Source organism: Seriola aureovittata, chromosome 24, assembly GCF_021018895.1.
Source record: "Seriola aureovittata isolate HTS-2021-v1 ecotype China chromosome 24, ASM2101889v1, whole genome shotgun sequence".
Taxonomy (NCBI): domain Eukaryota; kingdom Metazoa; phylum Chordata; class Actinopteri; order Carangiformes; family Carangidae; genus Seriola; species Seriola aureovittata.
In genome coordinates this window covers 11,659,382-11,679,121 of record NC_079387.1, presented here as the reverse complement: position 1 = coordinate 11,679,121, position 19,740 = coordinate 11,659,382, and the positions used below count along the sequence as shown (strand labels likewise).

General features: G+C 42.6%; 1 protein-coding gene and 1 non-coding gene across 13 annotated transcripts in view; one reads left to right on the top strand and one right to left on the bottom strand.

Annotated features, from left to right (window-relative positions):
- The window catches only part of LOC130165407 (CLIP-associating protein 1-B-like), a 39,571-nt gene that overhangs the window by 2,596 nt on the left and 17,235 nt on the right, over window positions 1–19,740 (top strand). For 9 of the 12 annotated variants that reach the window (XM_056370658.1, XM_056370656.1, XM_056370654.1 and 6 more), the window contains exons 3-17: window positions 2,523–2,601; window positions 3,757–3,860; window positions 4,068–4,159; window positions 4,733–4,808; window positions 6,009–6,106; window positions 6,777–6,847; window positions 14,941–15,081; window positions 15,600–15,676; window positions 15,760–15,852; window positions 15,942–16,087; window positions 16,651–16,786; window positions 17,174–17,244; window positions 18,112–18,171; window positions 18,891–18,968; window positions 19,080–19,247. In XM_056370658.1, coding sequence (XP_056226633.1) covers window positions 2,523–2,601; window positions 3,757–3,860; window positions 4,068–4,159; window positions 4,733–4,808; window positions 6,009–6,106; window positions 6,777–6,847; window positions 14,941–15,081; window positions 15,600–15,676; window positions 15,760–15,852; window positions 15,942–16,087; window positions 16,651–16,786; window positions 17,174–17,244; window positions 18,112–18,171; window positions 18,891–18,968; window positions 19,080–19,247 — 1,490 coding nt within the window. Of the gene's footprint in view, window positions 1–2,522; window positions 2,602–3,756; window positions 3,861–4,067; window positions 4,160–4,732; window positions 4,809–6,008; window positions 6,107–6,776; window positions 6,848–8,059; window positions 8,591–12,438; window positions 12,669–12,813; window positions 12,996–14,940; window positions 15,082–15,599; window positions 15,677–15,759; window positions 15,853–15,941; window positions 16,088–16,650; window positions 16,787–17,173; window positions 17,245–18,111; window positions 18,172–18,890; window positions 18,969–19,079; window positions 19,248–19,740 lie in introns of those variants that run through there. The other 3 variants (XM_056370665.1, XM_056370664.1, XM_056370663.1) reach the window with 3 other exon arrangements.
- On the bottom strand, window positions 2,022–2,152 carry LOC130165859 (U4atac minor spliceosomal RNA). The gene has a single exon (XR_008827039.1). It is a non-coding gene; the product is annotated as a U4atac minor spliceosomal RNA (small nuclear RNA).

The following is a 19,740-nucleotide window of genomic DNA, read 5'->3' as shown; positions in this document are numbered from 1 at the left end:
TTGAAATGAACATAGATAGTGGTGAATCTCATGTTATCTGTGGTTGATATTTAACTTTTGAAAATATAATCTCACTCTAAGCTCTGGAGCTTTTGAACATATCACATGATCTTCCTCAGCAGTCTCTGTGGTTAAGATTGAACCAACATGGATTTAATAAAAACCTCATAAAACATGGAAACTTGAATCACAGTTTCATCACCACTGGACAAACATCTGCTGAGGAAGATGGTGTGATGTGATTGAAAGCTCCAGATGAGACACTCAAAAGACCTCGTGGTGAGATGAGCTGTCAATCTAAATATGTAGCTGGTGAAAACGGGAAGATCTTCTGTCAGCCATGTTTGAAAAACGGCTTCAGTAAAACGACAGATTTGTAAATCTTTGGTCTGTGACACAAAAAGTGAAGCAGAAGAGAGCGAGTGCAGCTGAACTACATCCGAACTACACACTGACATCACACACATCCTGTGCTGCCCTGGAAACGCAGCGTCCCTGGCTCTCGTTGATGTCTGCGGCGCCGTAATGGGGACGAGGCTCCCAGCGTCGGCGGCTCTGAGCTTAATTTACCAGCACCATTAGCCCAGTTTCCTTCCCTGTGTGACCGAGCCAGTTATTACTGTGTGTGTGTGTGTGTGTGTGTGTGTGTGTGTGTGTGTGTGTGTGTGTGTGAGTGTGAGTGTGAGTGAGCTTCTTCATGTGCTGTTAGTCTAATGGCTCTTGTTAATTGATCGGTGCAGACGAGCTGGACCTGTCACGTAAATTAAAGACTGTCCAGCCAGTGATACACACACACACACACACACACACACACACACACACACACACACACACACGCGTATAGTAAAAGTCAGGCATGTGAGACAGTGAGCGACTGTGTAAACCACGTTCATTCACCTTTAAGAGGAAATAAAACTGACACGTTCCTCTCATTATATTATTTTATTTCCATTTATTTTGATTATCAATGAATCCACATTTCGATTTATTGATTCAGGACTGAACGATATGAAAGAGACTCATTTTACCTTTTTATCAAAACAACTGCAGCTCCTGTGATTCGGATATGACACTTGGCCACATTGTGATTTTGGTTATATTTTTGATTAATTGTTCAGCTCTAAAATATTTATGATCTAAAACAGAAAAGCAGCAAATCCTCACATTTTAAAAGCTGGAACCAGAGAATGTTTCTGTCCGTTAACTGATTAACGGACGTGTTTAATACTACGCTGATTTACACCAAGGTACAGGACAAAGTGAAGCATGATGGGAGTATGTCTGTGTTATAGCAGCTCATCATGGTGTGACTGAAGGTCGTGTCATGACTGGCTTTAGATTTCAGGTGATGATTCATAATTACTTCTGAACACACAATCATTCATTCATTAATTGAACTACTTTGATAATTTCTTAAATAATTTAGTTGTTTTTTCTTGTTCCAGCTTCTCAGATGTGAGAATTTGATGCTTTTCATTGTCACAGATGAAAATAAGGCCGACAGCCGGGTGATAATTGTTCACATAATCAATGAATCAGATTTCTTTATTGATCCCCAGGGAGAAATTAGGTCACGTTACAGTTGCTCCCCCAACAATGGAAATGTAACAGCAAAAAATAGAGAATAAAAAATAAGATTATAAAGATAAAAGTAAAAATATGTCCTCATACTAAGATGTATAACTTTATATATATATATATATATATATATATATATATAATGTTAATAATGTTAATTACCATTAGAAACTGTCTAATGTCAACATGCATATAATGAAGTAATTAATAAGCGATGTGGCGATTTAAACACATTCAGAATGAGCCTATTTAAATGATCATGCATCAGCTGCTAATATGCAAATATTGATTTTTCAATAATGTGTTACATTAATGACTCTGTGTAATTAGCAGGAGGTGGTGTAAGTGTAGTACCACTCCTGCTCCAGCAGATGGCGCCACAGATAGAACTGCCTTTGTTCTTCTTCCTGTCACATGTTTAATGTCGCTCACAGATAAAGTGAGGTTCCAAAAATTGCACCAGAGCCCGAACCCGGAGGTTCAGGTGGTGCGTGTTGTGTTGATATGGTGTCAGCAGGGAGACTCTCACTAGTCGTTCATTGAGTTTCCCATACCACCCCATGACAAGGAAAGTTGAAGCAGCTGACAGTGAAACCGTGTTGTGAAGTGTGAACACCGTCTTCACTCACGGTTGTGTTTCACTTCCTGGTTTTCACTCACACAACGACACATTACATGATCATAGTTTGGATTTGTGACAGAAAACCGGTTTAATTACATGTTTTTGTGCCTTTTCAAGTGAAAATTCTTAGTTTGGTCCCATTACCCATAATCCTTTGCAGCCCAGATTCAAATCCAGTGCTGTTTTTTTGCTGTTCTCATGCTGTAGCTGTTCTGGATGTTTTCTGTCTTTGTTTTGAAGTGATTGTGACTCACTGAGTGTCTGTGTTTGCTTCATGGTTGTTGTTTTGTTTGTTGTTGTTGTTGTTGTTGTTGTGTCTCAGGTGGTTTTGCTGGGGATGGATATTCTGTCGGCTCTGGTCAGCAGACTGCAGGAGAGGTTCAGGACGCAGGTTGGAACAGGTGAGCTGCTGTTATTCAGTTCATGCACCAACATAGGAACATTGATTAAAACAGTGTGTGCTGTAGATATACATATATGATTGGCTTTGAGCATTCAACAGTATATATATATATATATATATATATATATATATATTTAAAGAAAGTAAATAAAATAGTATTAAACAATATAGCATTAAAAATTATTACAGCATTTAAAGGTAATTAAAAAATAAAAAAATTAAATTAGTTTTTCAGCATATGAAATGCAGGTATGTTTAAATATATTATTGTATATATATTTCTATATTATTTCTATATTATTTTACTTCTGCTGGTGAATTCTGCACAAAATAAAAAAAGTATATTTTGTTGTTATAAATAGTGACATTTAAATATTTTGTATTTCTTAAAGCCTTTTATTCATTTTATTACTAAATGATAATGATAATATGAATGAATATGTTATTCATGTCTTTAGTCTCTACTGTGTGTGTGCTCTTCATTTTGTTTCTTTATGCACTTTTATTGTTAAGATGTTTTTTTAATCTTGATGTTTTGTTCTATGGTTGAACTTCAGCTTCAGTTCCACTGCTCTTATTGATTATTGATTATGTTGTGACCTATAGTTTCACATGATGATAATACAGTCAGATAAAGTTGTCACCAGTAAATTAACTGTCCCTTTAAAATCTCTGAATACATTCGGTGCATTGTGGGAAATGTTGTATATTAATGTTCAAAGTTCTGTTTCTTTGTAAAAGCAGATTTTTATATGATTTTAATGTTGATATGACGAAGTTCTTTCATTTTGAAGGTGTTTGTTTTGTTCACTGAGACGTCCCTGACGCACATGTGTGTATTATACTGTTATAATGATATGAAATCTTGCCCACAACTGATTTTGGCTTCTAAAATATTTGACCTTGTTCTTAGTTTCTGCTGCAGTTTCACATTTTTCTGTTGAGGATCAGTGAGAGTCACCTGACTGTATCGAGTCCGTGTGCACAGCGATGTGAAACCAGACTTTACGTTCATACATCAGCTGTTTAATGTGGCTCAGGTTGGAATTAGAAAAGAACAGATCAAAGGAATAAATAGGTGAATATAAAGCAGGAAGACGTTCACAGGGAGCCGAGCAGACGTCTGTAAACTCTGTTTTCTGTGTCCGCTCAGTTCTGCCAAGTCTCATAGACCGACTGGGAGACGCCAAGGACCAAGTTCGAGACCAGGACCAAGCACTTCTGCTGAAGATCATGGACCAGGCTGCGAACCCACAGGTGCACACGCAGTTATTCACACCTGCTGCAGCTGTTTAACCCTCTGCAGTCAGGGTTGATCTTTCATCCTGTTCTTACTCCACATGCCTTTATCTGGACCCTCCTTTTGTGTAGCTATAATCATCAGAATAATATAATAATGAATGTTTTCAGACCTGTCAGATAATGACTGAGGGTAAACACCTGCTCTGGTCTGTGTGTTCTCAGTATGTGTGGGAGCGAATGATGGGAGGCTTCAAACATAAGAACAACAGGACCAGAGAGGGACTCTGCCTCTGTCTCATCTCCACCTTAAATGTGTAAGTGCAGATCCGATGTAACGGATGAACATGTTTTACAGGTTAGGGTTCACTTTTAATATCTAACAGGTAAACATCTATTCTGCCGTCAGTGAAGAATTCTACTGCTCTGGCACATTTAGGAGACGACAGCTTCAGGTGTAAAGGTGTGACTGTGTAAATCAGCAAAGATCAGATCATTTCTATTATTGATTAATCTTGTTTTTGTGATTTTTTCTTTACTACTGGTTTCAGCTCTTGGCCGAAACAAATATCAGAAAATGGATAGATAGATATTTTAGGTCCCTAAATGTTTCGTTTTGTACAAACAAACCTGAAGATGTTCAGTTTATTATGAAAACAGAGGAAAACTTCAGAGCTGCGCATTTTGAGTTTTAATTTTTTCTCGTTAAGTTTTTTTTAAACGATCAATTGACCATCAAAGTTGTTGATCGATAGTTTTATTTATGTATATTTATATAATTTGACTCATTGTTTCAGATATTTAATCTTTATAACCCACGTAGGTTGTATGTCGTCGTGGTGTGTAAGGTTCATGGTCACCATGTAACCCACGTGTTTTTGTTTTTTCAGCTTCGGATCTCAGAGTCTGACTCTCAGTAAAATAGTTCCTCACATCTGTCACCTGCTCGGAGATCCCACAAGTCAGGTGAGACCACACAAGCACCTGGACTCTGTTCCAGCTCTTCCTGAAGGTGTAGAGGTTCAGGACTCTGTGGCTGGTCGTGGTTTCCACACCAAGCTGTGTCATGTTGAAACAGGAAAGAGACAAACACAAACTGTTGATGTGTTCGGGTGCAGCTACAGGATTACTGGTCTTTGAACGCCCCCTGCTGGTCAAACAGAAACATTGCAGCTCAGCAGGGCTGATCAGACCATGATCCAGCATCTATGGATCCAGGAGGAGTTCTGTTTCCTCCTGGACTCATATGTCGGGAGAGAAAACCTTTAGCTGTTGTAAGACATGTGATACTTTGCAGGGATCAAACCTGTGACCTCGCAGTCGTGGAGTCTCCTCTATAACCACCAGACCCCTCGACTTCCTGCTCCGCTCTGTGTTTGAGTTTGTTGTCTCCTGATAGGCTGCAGAGGTCTATCATCACCGGAACCGCACTTCCTCCTCGGGACAGGAAGCTGTGCCCATGAACTTCCCTTCCTGAAGCCAAACACACTCGCACACGTTCACTGAAGCTCAATATGATCCATCATCACCAACATACCCACGCCAATAAGATTTCTATGTTCATGTAAAGTTTCCTAGAACTTACTCCAGTTTTATTTTAAGTTATTAACTAAAATGAAATTTTTATTAATTCAAACAGATTAAAACAAATAAGAGAAGTGACGGAGATGTGACGGGAGTCATATGGAGGAGCAGGACGTCACAGGAAATAAAGCATTTCCTCAGTTTCATCTTTTAATAGGCGTTAGAAATAAGAACTGTAAAAAGAATTTATAAATGAACGATTGATCAATAAATACTTCAGATTTAAAAAATGGATTTACAGAAAACAAAAATAAAACTAATTAAATAAACCATTTAATAATTAATGAATAAATAATAGAAATTGAATGAGAAGATAAAAGACAGAAGAAAAACACCTTGTAAATACAAGTGTAATGAATAAACCAGGAGAGACGGTGAAGTGAACATATAAAAATAAAAATACTTCCCACACGGTGAATTCTACTTTTGAAATGATTCTTTAGAAACTTTTCTGTTTATATCGCAGTAAAACAGCATCATATCAAAGTGAATAATTAATGTTGTGATTAAAACTAAGACGAGGATATGAAGGATCAGTTCTCTGCTTCCTGTTTGTGTTCTCATGCCGTCGTCCTGCTGCAGGTGCGTGACGGAGCCATGACCTGCCTCGTAGAGATCTACCGCCATGTTGGAGAGCGAGTGCGGATGGACCTGGGGAAGAAGGGTCTGCCTCAGTCACGGTGCGTTCAAATGCTCACTGTTAAAATCTACCTGACTCTGTTAATCATTTCCTGCTGGTGCAGCTGAGCATGATTTTTTGATTTGTGTTATTTATCTGTTAATCTACAGATTATTTTGTAAAGTGATGAAATCTGTGTTTTGGTCCATGAATCATCAAACAGAAAAGAGACGCAGCAGATTCTCACAGTTAACGAGCTGGAGTCTCGACTCAGACGATCGATCGATTATCAAGATGAAATAAATAAAAATGAATTGATAGCCGCAGCTTCATTCTGGAGATCACTCATTGATGAACTGACCAGTCATTTCAGATGTTAGTCAAAGAAGCAGCAGCCAACAGGAAGCTGTTCATGTTTGAAACAGACTTTTGACTGTTCACAATCTAAACTTGTTGTTCTGTCCTGAAGTGAACGTGCGTCGCCGGCGGCTGCTGTTCCACTGACTTTGTGATTATTAGCGTTTGTTCTAATAATAAAACGCAGCAGGAGCAGCGCCGCTTGTTGCCTGTGTATTTCTGGATGCAGAGACCGAGGCGCTGAGACGCTGCTCCGGCCTATTTAACTTCCCTCCGGAGAGTCTGAAACCAGCTCCTTTTCTGAGTGTGCGGCCCTGAAGGCGGCGAGGCCGGTTATTTGTGGTGCTAACTCTGCGTTTCCTCTCCGTGTCCAGGCTCAACGTCATCTTCAGTAAATTTGACGAAGTTCAGAGGTCAGGGAACATGGTCCCGTCACCTGTGTCAGGTAAGACCACGCCTCCCGCTCCACCTGCTGGCTGTGTGTACGGCACCGAGACAGTTTTTATGCCTGTCACGGCGCTGGTTGTCATGGCGGCAGCTTTTTGTTTATGTGTGTTGTTGTTGTGTTGTTGTTGTGAGCGGCCTGCAGACAAACATGTGACACTGAACGCTTAAAGCTGCACCACGTTGGTTTACGTGTTCTCCTGCTAGAATCCAAACTCAGAGGATTCTGGGAGTTATCAACAAATATTTACTAGAACAAATACAAGCCTGTTTGATCATTATGTTTATGGCTGACAGCAGAGAGGTCAGAGGTCATCAGTAAGTTATTGACTGTGTGGACATTGATGGGTTGCACACATCAATTATCCCTGATGTTTCTGGCAGAGTATGAAATCGTGTTTATTCTGTGCTGTCGGCTGCGGTTCGGCATCGAGGCTGTAGATCTAATAATCAAAGAATGTGAAGCACCAACCGATGAAAGGACTGTGAGACGATCTTGTTTCAGCCGCTCGGGGTGTGTTTGACGTCTTTCTGTCACAATGCAACATGAGCTGGTCTCTTTGTGCTCCGGCAGGCGAGGAGCTTTCAGTCTCTTCGCTGCAGGAAAAGTGAGCCAGCAGAACTGGGACAGGAAGGTTTAAAGGGTTTTAAATGGAGGGATTTCCAGCTGCTGGTGCTGTGTTGGATCTTAAAGTAAAGACAGAAAACAAAAATATAAACTGCTCTTTTTTACAACATATGTTTCAGTAATTGAATGTTCTTTAAACCAAGAGCTTGAATTCACATCCACAGTTATTAGCAGTTGACTGTGTGACTGTAATTAATGACATTAAACCGGTCTGTTCGTCATCACTGCGGCCACCAGGCTCAGCTTTCATCTCTCAGAGGCGCTCAGTCACACAAAGGAGTCTGTCACTGAGATAATCACACATGAAGGCCGATGTTAGAAATGTTTATTTTTATAAAAGATCACAATCACAATCTGGTTCATCGCCAAGGAATCTGCTTTTGCTGCATGACGACAAACAACAAGTAAGAAGAGAGGAAATATAAACAAAGATAATACAAGCAAGTACTGCAGGTCAGAGAGCGTCAGTAGAAATAGAACAATACAATATGTACAATACTAATATGTACACTGTGCAAAGTGAGTCACCTCCACAGATTAAAAGCTTTTATTGTGAAGCAGCAGCAGGAAGTGTTTAGCTTGTGTTTATGCATGTGGCATCAAAGAGCAGACAGAGAAGAAGAGTTCAGCTGCTGTCAGCAGTGAGTTCAGAGAGGCGTGGACGTCAGCACAACTGACAGAGCTGTGGATGTTACCTGGGCGGGCGAGAGAGTGACATCACACTGACCTGGAAAACAGGGAGAGAGAGAGAGAGAGAGCATCAGAAACTGACAGTGGAGACATTGAAATACAGACGAAGAAAAAGCTTTTCGACAGGAAGAGAGAGACCGAGACGTGCTGAAGTGACAGTGAAGGAAAAGCAAAGAAGAGCTCAGATAACCAGAGGAGGAGACTGAGACTCTTTACTCCCACAGCCTGAGGCTTTTATTTTGTAGGAGTGGTGTCAGCTGTTGTCCCTACAGTCACAAGACCGGGTTGAGGGGAGGGGAGGAGGCAGCAGTGCATCGGCTGTAGGTCGGAGTCAGGACTCAACGTTTCTCCTCCAGTAGGTCGACGTCTGTGCAGCGTGTTCCTGCAGGTGAAGCGGTCACACACAGGAAGTGGCTCGTTCCTCAGGTAAAGCCGAAGGCTCGCTGTAGATGTGCGTCTGTCTCATTAACGCAGGAGCTCGTTACCAGGGGCTCGGTCAGGATCTCTGTGCTCCTGAGCCTCGGATCATAATTGGAGCTGGATGCCACAAGTAGCTGAAGCTCAGTGATGCATGTGATCTGCTGCTGTGACACATGACGAGCTGCTTCGCTGATTCAGGTTGAAGTGCTTGTTAGAATTAGAGGAACATTATGTTTTGGAAACGTCATTATTTCCAGCTGTTTGTTGTTGTTGGTGTCTTTCACCAAACCTGAGGCCCGGGGCCCTCTGGAGGGCCGCGAAGGCATGTCTAGTGGTCCGACAAATCATTTGCAAAACAGAAGAACTTTGGTGAAAAGATGGAATTTATAAGAATATAAATAATAATAATGAGACGACTGAAAACAGACTTACGTAACGCAGCTTTTAATTCTTGATGTCAGTGCTTTTCTCTTTGGTTTCTACTTTTGGTTTTATTATTATTTTTGGTCTGTTTAATTGTTAATTGACACTTTGCCTCTTCTCCACGTCTTTAATTGCTTTTTGTTCTTATGTTTGTACAACACTTTGCAACTCTGTTTTGAAAAGGGATATATTATTATTATTATTATTATTATTATTGTGTGCCATAAGTTGGAAATATATATATTCATTATATATATTTATATATTATGAGGCCTCCGAGGGCAGTTTAGACCCCCCCCCGCCTCAGGAGGTTCCTGCAGGGAGGTGTGCAGAGAGGAGGTCAGGTACTTGGGTTGCACAGTTGGAAACCTCCTGAATAATGAAGAGTTTGCAGAGACAGAAGGAGACGGAGCAGCTGATGGTGAAAGTGTGGTTGGATTTACCAGCAGTAAACGTGACGCTGTGTAAGTCCTGCTCGCCGTCCATGCAAAAATCCTAATCATGATTATCTTGATCAATATAATTTGACATGATCACTGCTTGACTTTGGAAATAACCAGCTTTTATTTAACTTTAAAAAACATCTTTTTAACCGTTTAAATACAATTCAACGAATCCAAATAAATAAGATCAACTCTGCTGTAACATTGATGTACTTCCAGAAAACCTACTGAAAACTCCTGAACATATACTCAGTGTATAAAAATAAGAAAGATAAGAAAAGAAAAGAAAAAAACAGACTTCAAAATGTGTTTGTAGTTTTTCTGGTTACAGAGATATAAGTTAAAGATATCTGAGCGCGGTCTCTCCTGGCTGTAAGTTCAGTCTCTGAAGATCTGGCGCTGCAACGTACGTCGCTAAGGTAACCAGGAAATCTGTTGTGAAACAGAATGCGGCACAATAATTGTTTTATCTCGATTATCTTGTTCTCATAATCGTTAGAAGCTGAAATCCTGATAGAAAGTCAAATAAAATAAATCGCCCAGTTCTACGTGTCGCACATCTAGGTGCTAAAGAACCTTGTTTTCCAGGTTCTGCCCCGACGCTCCTCTGCTCAGATACACAAACACAACATAACAGGAAACACTAACTCTCAACAGGAAGTGAGACTGACTGACCCTGAAAACCCAACGAGTAAACAACAACAACACACAGAGATGGATAAATAAAGAACCTGATGAGCAGCCTTGTTTGTCTTCAGAGAGAGACAGTCGTATGTGACGGGAGCAGGAGCTTCTGTCATTATTCAAGCTAAGATGTTGAATATTCAGAGTCCAGCTTCTAAAAACACAGATCTGCTGCTTGTTTCACATCATTGACACTGAATAAAGTTCTTTGCCACAATATTTTAATTTATTAGTTTTATAGATTTTTTGGCGTAAAGCAAACGGAGGTGTAAAAACGCTCCTTCACTTTTACTGTAGTTTGAAAACTAAACAAACGCGTGAGGAAGAAGTAGTTACTGCAGCTTCACTTCTTCTCCTCTCTGTTTCAGTAAGCTAGCAGGTGATTTTCAGAGTTTCATTAGTCAACTCCTTGTTTACCTGTAGAAGTACACCTGCTTTACCTGACTGATGCTTCATGATAACGTCTGCTGCTTGTGCTATTTGCTGAATCTGGTGAGAACGTTGAGAACAAAGCCTGATGGTTCTGTGGGAACGTCCCTCCCACTGTTGTTCCAGCTGCTCGAGATGAGGGGGGCGTGTCCCGCTCCATTCATCCTTTCATGTGAACAGGTATAAGCTCACCTTTGAGCTGCATGATTACCTGATGTGAGTGATGTTCTCGGTGTTTACGAGCTGCTTTGATGGTGAGGCAGAGCTTCAGGCAGAGGAAGAAACTCACTACCTGCCTGGAGTTCGCCGCTCTCCCACGATCCCTCGTTTCCTCTCAGGTCAGTGATGCAACACTTGGCGCTCCTGAACGCCTCACCTCTCCCCGCTCGTTTGGTGAATTTGCAGCGAGGAGATCACCTGTCAGACTCCATCAGGCTCCGAGCTGCCGGAGACTTTGAGGCGCTGCCAGGAGGAGAACTTGTGACCTGTCGTGCCGAGGACGTGCACCATTAGTCACAGTCATCAGGACTCACCTGTTTGATATGAGCAGGTGTCATCTCTCTGTGACCAACTCGTCATGGTTCGTTCTACTCAGAAAACAACAGTGTCATCAGTACGTCTTCTGTGGCTCTGGAGAAAGTGACTAATTAATCTGCTGATCATTTTCCCAGATGAATCGTTAACTGAGCTGTAAAGCTGCAGAGCCTGGAGCTGCGAAGAGAAACAGGTGACTGCCGTCTCCTGGATGTTGGCTGTGAAACTATTCCAGACAGTATGTGGTGGACTTTAAGAAGAAATGTGAATTCCTGTTCTCTGAGCTTGACCTTGAAGGGGTCGTTGACTTGGTGATGAATGTACATGGTCTGAAAACGGAGACGGACGGTGGTTATAAAGTCTAATGAAGCATCGAACTGAGAGACACTGTCTCCTCCACCAATGAACAGATTTGAAACTTCCTCTGAAACTCACAGATTTATATTTAGTGCTGGATTTAGTTTTATGAAGCCGTGTCCCAGCCAGGCCGATCAGAGCTCTATGGAAGCCCTGAAAGCCAGTGAAATTTCTTTTATTTCACATCTGTGAAAACGAGGCCTGAGCTTCCCACTGTCGCCATCTTGGCGCTGTCTGACTCCGCCCCCACACTCCCAGCTAATCCAAAAATACAAATGTTGTTAAAATAGACATATGTAAAGAAATACTCATATCCTTATATATCTATATTTTTAATCCATATATCATAGTAAAACCCGTTTTTCTATTTTATCTTTATGATCTACTTCCTATTCTCTGTTCTTACCCTGATTCCCCCTGGGGATCAATAAACTATTGTAATTCTGATTAATATTAAATTAGTAACTGGAAGTGAATAAAGCCACAGTTTCCTCCAGCGGGGAATCAAACCTCAGGGATGGATGTCCGGTCAGGTTCATCAGCTTTTCTAATTCTTTGATCTGGTGTTTATTGATCAATCATCAGTTATTTTGACCTTGCTGTGATAAGCTCCAGCTGCTGGAGGCTGGTGATCAACTTGGGTGGAGGCTTGTTGACAGCTGACATTAACGCTGACAGAGGAGCAGCTTCCTGTGGAGAGGGGTCCCTCCATCTCCTCCTCCCTCCTCCCTCCATCTCCTCCTCCCTCCATCTCCTCCTCCCTCCTCCCCCCCTCCTGAGTCATCATGGCACTCTAGCAGTCCTTCATCTCTGACTCCTCCCACCAGCTCCGCCTCCAGACCGAGCACCGATGTTTGTCCCCAGACCGACCCCACCCCTCTCCTCCCTTCTCCTCCCATTGGTCCACTCCTCTCCCCCCTCCTGCCTCCTCCTCTCCATCCCCTCCCTCCTGCTTCCTCCATCCTGCTCCTGCCAGTGAGTGAGCCGGAGGACGGAGACAGAGGAAGATCCTATTGAAGCACGTGCTCCCTGACAAGGGAGGGGGGAGGCGAGCTGTTGGACTCCCCTCCTGCCTCCCCTCTCCTCTCTCCTCAGTGGAGGAGAAGATGTGAGGAGCACAGAGGACCGGAGGACCACCTGTCTGTCTGTCTGTCTGTCTGTCTGTCTGTGTGCCGGCATGCTGAGGAAACTGGTCTGCAGGCGGATCTGCTCCTGTAAGCTGCTGCTGCTGCTGCTCTTCCTCTGGAGGCAGGGAGGGACTGAAGGGAGCGGGGGGGGGGTTGTAATCACTGATGAATGCAGACGAAGAGGAGAAGGGTGGGGTGGGGGAGAGAAGCCCGGAGTGACGACGGCTGTAAATCCAGGAGAAGTGTGTGTGCGGTGTCTGGAGTGTAAACACGGCGGGATGGGTTCCTGCTCTCAGCTGGATTGTTGTGTACAGGACGTGACGCAGCCTCCATGTCTGAGAGGGAGGTTCAGGTCAGGAGGCTGCAGATCCAGGACACTGTCTGTCAGCTGGGGGGGGGTCCTGCTGCGACCATGTGAGGAGATCAGTGTGAAATCTGAGGCTGTGAAGGTTAAATGGAAACTGAATGCTTTGACTCTGGTGGATTCGCTGTGTTACTTTTTAAGTTTGTTGTTTGTACAAACACTTTTATTTTTATCGATATCTGTGTTTTATTTTAGACATTTTGGTCGAAGCTCTTTGTTTTTCTTGCAGAGAGTCACATAATGTGAAGCTATAACCCTCAGCTGGTTAGCTTAGCACAAAGAGTGGAAACGGGTGGAAAGTGCTAGCCTGGCTCTGTCTGAACGCGTTGTATCTCTCTGTATTGTCCAGACAGAAACACGTGCAGGAAGTGTCTTGAGTTCCTTCAGCGGTGGGCGGGTGTGGACGTGACGCTGCCACTAAATCTAAACAAGATCATTTTCATTTTGCTAAATAACATCGTTTTAAAAACAAAGTTACAAATGACGATTCACATTTATCAGCTGAAGGTGACGTGACTTTTCTACAGAAGCGTGATGCGTTCCATTTTAAGGAAACATTTCTCCTAATCTTGAGATAATTATTTCGTTAATTTAAAGTGAATGCATCACACTCTGTACCTGTGGCTTTTACATCGATTATCTGACAGTTTCCAAACATTAGATTCAAGTTGTTAACAAACAGGAAGTGGTCTCAGATGGTGTCGTGTTGTGTTGGTGTTAACGTGTTAAACTTCAGGTGACAGGTGATACACACACACACACACACACACACACACACACACACACACGCAGTCACCTTGTGTTGATAATGAGAGGTGTTGCGCAGCTTTTATTTGGCACAGAGGAAAAACTGTGACCTGATGGTATATGACTGATGTGTTGGCTGGGTGTGTGTGTGCGTGTGTGTGTGTGTGAATAATGAAAGAGGATTGATCGCAGCAGGGCAGATTCCTGTGCTGAGGGCGACTCACGTGGCGCTCTGTGGACCCCCACAGGAGCCGTGTCCAGGGGGCGGGGCCTCTTTGAGTCGGGTCTTATTGTTACTGAGCAGCTACAGTCCAGGTCGTGACCTTTAGGAACAGATCCACTGGTGAATATGTTAAACTGTTGACAGGTGAACTCCTGATCCAACACGACACATCATCATGCCTCTCTTCTTCTGCACTGATCTGAACTGACGGACTGTGATATTTTATTATAAAGATTCATTGACTCATTGAAAAGACGATCAGCAGATTGATTGATTGAGAGAAGGATCTGTGGAGCAGAAGACCTCAGGGCAGCAGGAAGTGTTGAGACTTTTAAAAGCAAACTCAAAGTCTACATTTTTAGTCTGACTTTTAATTGATTTTTAGTTAATTCATTATTTATCTTCAAATTTATTTATATATTTGAAGCTGTTTAACTGGTGTGTCCTTTTATTCTACGAGTATTTTCTGGATTGTTTTCCTTTGATATCCTAAAGTCTTCTTTTAATCTCCTCTCTTTTAGCATTTTATTATTTTATCTTCTTCTTTATTTGATTTTTAATACCCTCCATTTTAAAGCTTTTACTCACTTTAATACATCTCCTCTGTGTCAGTATTTCATTTATTATTTTATCTTCATCCTTCTGTGGTGATCTTTGTTTCCTCACTTCCTGTTGTTATTGTCTTATGTTTATAGCTGCTGTAGCTGCGAAACAGATTTATCAGAATCTTTATTGAGCTCAATAGAAAGTGAAGAATCGTTAAATCTTCAGTCAAATGGATGAAGAATAAAAACTGTGTTTCCTCAGTTTGACTCTCGCACTGCGAACACAGCTCTGACTGTCCCTTCATTGTCCCTCTGACCTTCACACTCCTCGCCATCCTTCGCTTGTTATGTTGATGTAGGAGTGTGAGTTATGTCCTGTGGGTCAGCTGAGTCCGCCCGCCGGTCCGACATTGCTCGGATGCTCAGAGGTGGCGTTTTTTCTCTGTGTTGACTCCAAGTTCTGTCCGTCTCCTCCTCCAGACAAAAACTTTGAGGACGATGACTCGGTGGACGGCGGCCGCTCCTCATCCTCGTCCAAAGGAGCCTCGCTGTCCGGGAAGACGATGGTGAGCATGGGGTCGTTCCGACGCCCCGCCTCCGCCTCCAGCGCCAAGTCTGCAGGTCAGAACCAGAACCACCGTCCGACGTGTCGCTAACTGATCTCCACATACAATATCAAGACAACATTTATATAAATATATATATATTATTTATATCAGGGACAAAACAAGCTTCACATTATGTCTCAAAACAAACGGAAAACACAATAAAATATAACAGAATAAAAAGTGACAAAACGAAGAATAAAGATTCAGAAATTCTTTAATAGATTTGTCTTTTTGCCACTGACACATATAAAGAGGGATTTCACCCTCTGGAGTCCAGTCTGATGTTTTATTATTTATTCATTATCTCGGTTTATTTTGGAGCCTTTTTCACTGAAACTATGAATCATGGAAAATATTAATAATAATAAACACTTGAAGTGATTTCCTCAGCTTGTTATGTAACTGTAAATGAGGCAGTGGCCACAGACGGACTGACGGGGTCAGTGTTGAATCATGTCAGTGAAATGTTGACGACGTGTCACGTTGTGGATCTGGATCTAAATCCTCGAGCTGGTCTGGTCTGGTCTGTAGGGCGGGACAAGTCCGGAGCTGGAGCCGTGGACGAGGAGGACTTCATCCAGGCCTTTGAGGATGTTCCCACAGTGCAAGTATGATTTTTAACGTATATAATATGATGCTGAGTCACCTCAGGTCCAGAGTTTGAATCCTTCACTTCCCTTTCTTCCTCCAGATCTACTCGAACAGGGAGGTGGAGGAGGCCATGACGAAGATCAGAGACGTGCTGTCAGACGACAAGAAGGACTGGGAGCTCAGAGTGGCGGCGGTACGTCGTCCTGGCGTTCTGTGGTCGCAGTATCAGTCAGATGAAAATGTCTCCGTTGACCGTCTCCTCTCTCCTCTTTTCTCCTCCAGCTGAAGAAGGTGCGTTCGCTGCTCCTCGCCGGCGCAGCCGAGTTTGACGGCTTCCTGCAGCAGCTGAGGCTCATGGAGGCGGCGTTCAAACTCTCCGCCAAGGACCTCCGCTCCCAGGTGGTGCGAGAGGCCTGCATCACTCTGGGGTGAGACGCTCTTCAGACCGGCTGCAACCCAACAAGAGAAGAAGAGTTTCTTTTATAGTTTATTAGTTATTACTTTTCCTGAAGTCGTTTTTACGCTTCATAGTTCTGTTTTGTGTTTTAATCCTCTGAGAAATTCATGTGTTGGTTTTATTATGATTCAGTAACTGGGTTTAAAATTAATAATATCTCTAATAAAATGTGTCAATTATCATTTCAATTGAACAGAGGACATTAGATACAAACAGGACAGTGAAACACTGGAAGCTGAGAAAGCTCACAAACATTTCTTTATCCCGTTATCTCAAGAAAACAGCTCGTTATAACGAGATAACGAGATATCATCAGGAGAAAACGACTCTGTCATCCTGAGATAACGAGATAATTAACCCATGATCTGATCATTATAATAACTTTATTAATCAGATCAGATGCAGATGGAAACTTCTAGTGCTGTAAACTGAAAACGTCAGGACGACGCATCAGAGAATATTATTGTTCTGTACGCGTCATGTCGGGTCGTCATGTAGCTGAACACACCTGAGTCTCTGCTCTCCTGTCTTCAGACACCTGTCGCTGGTGCTCGGCGTTCGCTTCGACCACGCAGCAGAGGCCGTCATGCCGAGCCTCCTCAACCTGGTCCCCAACAGTGCCAAAGTCATAGCCACGTCCGGCGTGGCCGCCATCCGCCTCATCCTGCGAGTAGGTGTCAGCTTTTAAATGCTCCTCCTTCCCTCACTGTGCTGACTGTGATGATGATGATGATGATGATGATATGATGGTGGCGGTGAAACTGGCCGCAGCTGTCCTCCACATTCCTGCAGCCACGTGGCCTCAGTTATGGGAAACGAAACCAGCTCGGTGTCCTGGTTTCCCTCCATGTTCACGAGGCGGCGGGATAACGACGTTAGCGCCACATCATCACAGCCGTGATTTCATACACGATGTGCTTAGATCCTGAAAATCACATTTCATGTCGGAGAGAAAAGGCTCCATTGTTTTCTGACTGAATTTAATTTAAAACACAGAAGAAGAAACAGCGTCAGTGTCACCTCAGGCTCAAACTCACCAGCTTCTCCTGTTTTACAGCACACACACTTCCCACGGCTCATCCCCATCATCACCAGCAACTGCACCTCCAAGTCCGTGGCCGTGAGGAGGTGAGAGGCTCCGGGCTTTTATTCTGTCTCTACTGTTTGTTTTTATTATTTACAGGTGACGGTGACAACATGTCTCTTTCTCCTGACCCTGATTTCTCTGTATGAAATCTGAAGAAGTCCCTCAGAGTGTGACAAACACTCACTTGGACTGAACGGATTAGATTTTGGTCAAAGGTCAAAGGTCACATTGACCTCACAAAACATGTTTTTGACCATACTTCAAAAATTCATATGCTTTAACTGGTTGACAGAGTCAGGCGTGATTATAGCTTTGATTTTAATTTAATTTATTTACCTTAATTTTGTTTTAGTGAGGTATTTTATTTTTATGTTATTTATTTATTTTTGTCACATTTAAATCAGTTTTTTTATTTTTGTTTTATTTGTTCATTTATTTATTCATATTTTCATTAGTGCACTTGTTGTTTTATTTATATGTTTTTATTTTATAAGTTATTTTACTTTTATGGTATTTATTTCTTTATTTTTCATTTATTTTTATTTTTTTAGTTTGTTTTAATTTTTATTTACATTTTTTTATTTAATATTGTTTAATATTTGTTTCCATTTTATAGTTTTATCTCATTTGTTTCGTTTCATGTTTGTTTTGTTCATTTATTTATTCATATTTTCATTTATTTGTGCACTTTTTATTTTATTATGTATTTTATTTTTTTGGTATTTATTTATTTTTTGTTTAAACTTTCTTATTTTTATCTCATTTGCTTTGTTTGATGTTTTTATTATAGTGGTATAACTCTGTTGTGTTTTCAGTTCTTTATTCCAGGGTTTTCCTCGGGTTTGTTGATTCAGGGAAAAGCGTTGACATGAATATTTAATGCTCTCACTCTGCTCCTCTGTCTCCAGACGCTGCTTCGAGTTCCTGGACCTGCTGCTGCAGGAGTGGCAGAGCAGCTCTCTGCAGAGGTGAGGACTGATCCAGCTGTGGCCCGTCAAACATTTGTGAGATGCCGATGATCGTGTCCGGATCACAAAGACAGATCCGTTCTCACAAACTGGAAGAAGCAGATGTTAAAACAGGGACAGTTTACTGTGAATCTCCTCCTTCTGAGGAAACGTGACACCGGCCAGGTCGAGGTCTGTCTCAGCAGTTTCCATGGCGATGCCAGGGGAATCTCTGTCTGCCTCCAAAAGGCTCATTGTGTTTCTGCCTGGCTGCTTCCTGCTGCCGCCGCCGCCGCCACCTGGGAGAAACCCGAGCTGACCCCCCAGCACCAGGGGAGCTCTCCGGTTCTCATCGATCAGTCAGTCGATGTGAGAGAGACACTGAGTCTGATTCTGAATATCGCCCACCTACAAATCAGACTCCGCTTATACAAGAGCTGCTTTTCAAAGACAAAGCGCTCGGAGTTTATATAAATCAGGGATTAGAAAACGACAACGACGTGTCACATACATGAAGCTGACGTCAGTTGTTTCTAAATCTAAATTTAGTTCTTGTTCGGCTTGTTTGTTTTTATCACGTTTATATTTCTCCAAGTCTTAAAAGAAGAAATGTTTGTGTTGATACTGTGTCGTGTTTTAGAAACGATAACCGGCCCGAATAAACGCGTCTTCATCAGAACATATACAGCTCCTCTTATAAAATGGCAGCCTGTGTTCAGTCAGTCGATCTCTTGTTGCAGACACGGCACAGTTCTGATGGAAACCATAAAGAAAGGAGTCCACGACGCGGACGCCGAGGCTCGCTCTGTGGCCAGGAAGTAAGTCCCACTCATCCATTTACCTCTGAGCCGTTACAGAGGGATCAATAAACCAGACACATCGCAGACATGGTGAGTCTCTTACTGTCGTTCTCCGTCTCTCCGTCTCAGGTGTTACTGGAGCTTCCACAGTCACTTCAGCCGGGAGGCGGAGCATCTGTTCCAGGGCCTGGAGGCGTCCTATCAGAAAGCTCTGCAGGCTCACCTGAGGAGCGGAGACAGTCTGATGTCGCTGCCCACCTCCGACCGCTCCTCCTCCTCCTCCCAGGAGAGCCTCAAGTGAGAAGCCTCCTCCTCTCTGATCCATCCATTTATTGATTACCTGGAAAACAAAAGAAGGGTTTCATTCAGAAGCACTACAGCGTCCGATCGAGACATTGATCAGTTATCAGTCTTACTGTTCTGAATTACCCAGAATCCACCTGCTCACTGATGGAAGAGACTGTTTGACACTTTCCACAGATTGATGACATCTGCTGCTCTAGTACTAGTTATTGATCGATCTGTGGCGTCATCAGTGACTCCAGTAGGTGATTAAAGACATGAAAAGAGAAAGGTCCATTTTAAATGATGTAACCATCAAATAATTCCATGCTTCATTCACATTGGTGTGGATGTTCATCAAAACATCCACTAGAGGGCAGCAACACACAGGTGATACTGTACAGGAGGCAGCAGGTGTGTGAGGTCATTAAACACATCACACAACCTCTCCTCGGAAAGCTCCGCCTTTTTTTATACCTTCTCCCTCGTGTCTCTCTTGAACCTACGG